We start from the raw sequence: 5,000 nt of genomic DNA, 5'->3' as shown, positions 1-5,000 counted from the left end.
TTCGTAGGATACAAAGGATAACGTTAAGGAATTTGACGAATTTACTGGTATAATAGGGTTTAGAATGTAAACCAGCGTAGTTTTTAAAAAGACTACCTAATCTGGTATCCTATCGTAAAACCCTCATGCCTGAGGCTATTAGAGGATGCATCAGCCAACCGACCCCTTAATTTAGGGATAACAGTTGGAAAGAAATTACGAGTGGGTGAGAACTCGGACATTTTTCTCATTCGCACAAATGAGTTGAGTCTTACCTGCAGTGTCTGCATTTCTCCTTCTAGTTTCCTCTTGGCGACAACCAATGAGCTGTTTTGGGCTGTGAGATCACTGAGGTGATCATTTGCTTCAGCGAGTTCCGACTCAGCTTGGCGACGGCCACGGTCGGACTGTTCCAGAAGGGTGCGTGACTCTTCCAGCTCTCCATTGAGGGCATTTGCTCGACGCTCTGAAATACCGTATTGCTCGCGGTATTCGGAGGCCAAGCGTTGCTCTTCCTCCACACGCATCTGCAGTTCCTTCATCTCACCCTGGATCTTCTTGATGTGTTTTTGAAGATCTGCATTGGCCTTATTGGAGTGGTCAAGGGCGATCTCCAGCTCATTGATATCTGATTCGAGCTTCTTCTTCATGCGGAGAGCCTCAGCTTTGCTCTTGGACTCCGCTTCAAGGGAAGCCTGCATGGATTCTATAGCGCGTTGGTGGCATTTCCTAATAAGATTAGATGAATTAGTAAATATAGATCAGAACGTGTTTCAGATATTGAAAAGAGGAACTTTGTTATCAATTCATTACCCTAGGATTAAGATGAACTCAAATACATAAAATACCTTGTAAGCTTTGTGTTAATGACTTCAAAATACATAAAATGCTCATAAAATGTTTGGACACATAATCTCGGAATGGCAGTATAGTGTTTTTGAAGATTGTTGAAATTAGTTAAGAAATTGCTGAATAATCTAAATCAAAATGCTTATAAAATCAGTTTTACTTGATGTAGAAAGTCTTCTAATATATCTTAGAGTGGAAGAAACTGAAGGGTATTCAAAATAGATGAACAACTAATTATACATGACGTTAAGTCTCTATCAAAATTCAAATATTTCTAGTTTAAGCTTAGAATAATTTGTTACCTGGTATTTTCAAATTCTTCTTCCTTCTCCTGGATGCGTCTGTCAATTTCCTGTCTGACTTGACTGAGCTCGAGCTGAGCTCGAAGAACCTTATTCTCTTCCTGCTCAAGCGCAGCTTCTGCCTCTTCCAGAGCTGCCTGCAGCTCTTCCTTTTCAATTTCAAGGCGTTTGTTGTTCTTCTGGATCTCGTGAAGGGAGCGACCACCCTCGCCAATCTGGTCCATGAGATCCTTGATTTCGTCAGCAAGGTTCTTGTTCTCTCGACGAACAGTGTCCAGTTGGTCTAGGTTCTCCTCATAAGCAGCCTTAACTCGGAATAGCTCAGTGGAGTAGTTGCGGCATTCCTTTTGGGAAGCATCGAGCTCAGCAACTAAGTCATCTACCTTCATTTTCCACTCGGCGATGATCCTGTCGAAGTTCTTCTGCCTCTTCTCAGCGGCAACCGCTAGAGTTTGAGCTCTTTCCACCTGGATCTGCATGTCTTCAAGCTCAGTGCTGATTCTCTGTTTGGTCTTTTCGAGCTGCATGTTCTTCACATTCAGTTGTTCAATCTGGGATTCGGCCTCATCCAGACGTGCAGAAAGCTTGAGTCTTGCAGCTTCAAGCTCTTCAGCACGAGCCACACCTTCAGATTCGTATTTGGCTCTCCACATTTGAGCCTCGGCATTGGCCTTTGACAGCTGTCTCTGAACATCAGCTTTGGCTTCGTTTTCCTCGTCCAGTTGCTCACGGAGACCATCGATGTCATGCTCCAGGTTACGGAACTTACCCAACAGAGTTGCCCTTTCCTGGGAATGAGATGTGAACATTTATTCATCTGGTGCTTTAATTAGCAAAGGAAAGTTACAAGTTTTATGTTCATAGTGATTACAAGTAAAAGTTAACATTGTGGGCCATGGTCTTGGAAGGGTTTACCAATTATGCAAACCATGTTCAAGCCAGATACATAGATATTTTAACATCATTCAAAGCATCAAATGTATTATCAAAGTTAATCAAATATGAATAATTTTTGTTCCCAATCCAAATTTCATTAGAACTATAGAGGAATAACTCTTACCCTGCATTCTTCATCAGCAAGTTTTCTTGTATCTTCAAGCTGATTAGTGAGGGAAAGCTTCACTTTAGACAGCTGACCAACTTGGTTTTCAGCTTCTTCAAGCTGCCTGAGGAGATCAGCGTTTTCGACAGCCAGCTTCTTCTTGGTTGCATCGAAGTCGTTGAGTGTTCTGTTGGCTTCATCAAGCTTAGCATGGATCTCGTTCATCTGATGTTGTAGCTGTTTGTTCATCTTTTCACCTGCAGCCTGTGGAAATAAGGAAATTCAAGTGCTGGTGATGCAATTCAAATAATTGAGTTTTAATTGCAATTATGTTCTATTTATTACAGAATGATAACACTGCGAGTGATAGTATTAGCGAACTTATGCAAGTAGTTTTTTCAGTGAACCATCTATACTGACCTTATCTCTCGTGAGACCATCCATAGCAGCTTTGGCATCATCAGCCTCCCTCTTCAAGCTATCCTTGTCCTTCTCAGTTCTGTAAAAAGGAATAGACTCGTTTATATAATGTTGAACCAACGTATCAATATATATTTAGTTTTATCCATAACATGTGGTAGTACACACAATTCTGCTGAGTTTTATTTGTTTGAGGCTATACAAGTAGATAATCCCTTGCTGTTACTCCCTCGTATCAATAAGGATATCTGCGTGTCTTACTCAAAAAGCTTTTTTGAGTTATAACAAAGTCAGTCTTTTCATTGGAACTTTTGGTTTCATATAGTTTCATGGTCTGAGTAAGAATTGAAGTTCTAGCAAAGAGTGAATTATGTTAATTTTGTTATGGATGTTTATTTCATTTTCCTTTTTAAAGTTTATTTTCAATGTACCTTTGTTGAGAATACATATATAGGCCAGGTTATGAATCCATTATCTTTACTAGTCATATCAGTTTCTTCCTATTTTTACGTGATACGATAATGTTAGGAAACTCTCCAAAATCGACATTATTTCCAATGCAATTATTTGAATCATAGTAGATGCTTAAAACCGTAAGTTTTATTTTTTTAATTGGAATATTTCACCGATGAGTTATGGTGATTTGTATATAATTTCATGACATTTGAAGAGGTTTTAATGCCCTACGCTTAGATAAATTTCTTTGGAAATATTCCCTTTTATATTAAAAGATTTATTTTTGTTTCTATTTTTCACTGATTAAATATTGGATCCAAGAGTGTGTGTTTGTATTATAGGACCTATATTAATCTGGTTTATTTACATAATGGTTTCGTAATATTTTTGTAAACTGTGATGACAGTGGGTTTCGATTGCTTTCTAAATAGCTCTTCATGTAATTCAATGAAAAGTATAATCTTTAAGTTACTCACCTGGCCTTCATCTTATTGAGATGGTCAATCTGCTCTGACATTTCAGCAACGGCATCATTGTGTTTCTTTCGGAGACTAGCAAGTGCTGTTTCGTGCTGAATGTTGGTTTCCTCGAGGTCTCTTCTAAGCTTGATAAGTTCAGATTCCCTCTTCTTGTTCAGCTCAATCTGAGCAGCTGTGGCACCACCGGCTTCATCAAGACGCTCGCCCAATTCTTCCAACTCGCGACCCAAGTGGGACTTGGATTTCTCCGCCTTGGCTCTGGCTTGTCTCTCATGTTCGACTTCTTCTTCGAGCTCCTCAATTCGAGACTGCAGTTCTTTGATCTGTCTTTGGGTTTTGGAAACGCAACCTTGTTCGTCTTCTAACTTACTAGCTAGAGATGAGATCTCCTTATCCTTTCGCTGTATGGTTTGTTCGAGCTCCTTGTGGTTGCGCTCCAAATCAGCCACTGCTTCTTGTGTGAGCTTAAGGTCACCCTCGACTTTTCTCTTTCCCTTTTCGATCTCCCCTCGTAGCTTCTTTTCGCGTTCCAGCGAGTCTTCCAACTCGTCAAGGGTCTGCTCAAGCTTAGCTTTAACCTTATTGAGGTGGTTACACTTATCTTCGATGCCCTGGAGATCTTCTGAGGTTTTCTGGTTGCATTCTTGCAGGTGCTTCTTTTCCTTATTGATCTTGTTGATCAGTTCATCCTGGTGAGCGATCTCATCATTGAGGTTTCGAATCTGGTGATCCTTGGTGGCTTTGTCTTGTTCTCCCTTTTGAATGGTGAGTTCAAGGTCCTCGATGTCTTTCCTAAGGCTATTGGTCTCTTGTTCCACCTTCTTTTTGGTCTGGATCAGCTGGTTCTTGGCCTCTTCCTCAGCTTGAAGTCGCTCAGTTGTTTCCTGTAATTAGATGTTTTCAGTTGTTTCACAGAGCATTGTGATAGATATTTTTTTATATTTGAATGGTTACATTTAAAATGTTTTCCTAATTTAATATCGAATACTTTTTAAACTGATTCTAAAAAAAAAAAAAAAAAAAAAACTTGTAAATTACTAGCTAAATTTTAATCATTTGTGGGGTTTGAAGTTAAAATATTCAAAGACTGAAATAACTAAACATCTAACTTCCTGATAGAATACGCTACCCAGAGAATGATAAAAACGACTTACGTTGAGCTGAGCTTCCAAGTCTGCCTTTTGGCTTTGGAGCTTGGCCTGTTTGTCGAGGTATTCAGACACATTTCCTTTCGTTGATTCGAGGGCTACCAAAAGGTTATTTTTCTCTTCCAGGAGAGCCACATTAGCTGCCTCCAGTTCCTGACGAAGCTTGAGCTCCTTCTGGTAGTTCGCCTCGGCTTTTTCAGCTTTATCCTCGAGGTCACGGATTGTATCCTCAACTCGGGTGACGTTAAGGAGAGGCTTGACCTTCTGCCAGAGACGATACCAAGCCCAGGTACGCATCTGCATGAATTTCCTCACGTTACGCTGA

At 40.2% G+C, this 5,000-nt stretch overlaps 2 protein-coding genes across 4 annotated transcripts in view; one reads left to right on the top strand and one right to left on the bottom strand.

Moving 5' to 3' along the window:
* The window catches only part of LOC137648750 (retinol dehydrogenase 13-like), a 1,058,070-nt gene that overhangs the window by 203,841 nt on the left and 849,229 nt on the right, over positions 1 to 5,000 (top strand). The window lies entirely within an intron of this gene.
* LOC137648687 (myosin heavy chain, muscle-like) overlaps positions 1 to 5,000 on the bottom strand; it is a 92,668-nt gene that overhangs the window by 1,717 nt on the left and 85,951 nt on the right. For all 3 annotated transcript variants that reach the window (XM_068381729.1, XM_068381711.1, XM_068381720.1), the window contains 6 exons: positions 4,682 to 5,000; positions 3,525 to 4,411; positions 2,593 to 2,671; positions 2,191 to 2,436; positions 1,131 to 1,918; positions 255 to 708 (listed from right to left, as the gene is read on the bottom strand). The exon at positions 4,682 to 5,000 is cut by the window's right edge and continues 155 nt beyond it. In XM_068381729.1, coding sequence (XP_068237830.1) covers positions 255 to 708; positions 1,131 to 1,918; positions 2,191 to 2,436; positions 2,593 to 2,671; positions 3,525 to 4,411; positions 4,682 to 5,000 — 2,773 coding nt within the window. The remainder of the gene's footprint in view (positions 1 to 254; positions 709 to 1,130; positions 1,919 to 2,190; positions 2,437 to 2,592; positions 2,672 to 3,524; positions 4,412 to 4,681) is intronic.

This window comes from Palaemon carinicauda, chromosome 1 (assembly GCF_036898095.1).
Source record: "Palaemon carinicauda isolate YSFRI2023 chromosome 1, ASM3689809v2, whole genome shotgun sequence".
Taxonomy (NCBI): Eukaryota; Metazoa; Arthropoda; class Malacostraca; order Decapoda; family Palaemonidae; genus Palaemon; species Palaemon carinicauda.
Note: the sequence above shows the minus strand (reverse complement) of the source record. Positions and strands in the feature narration are given on the sequence as shown.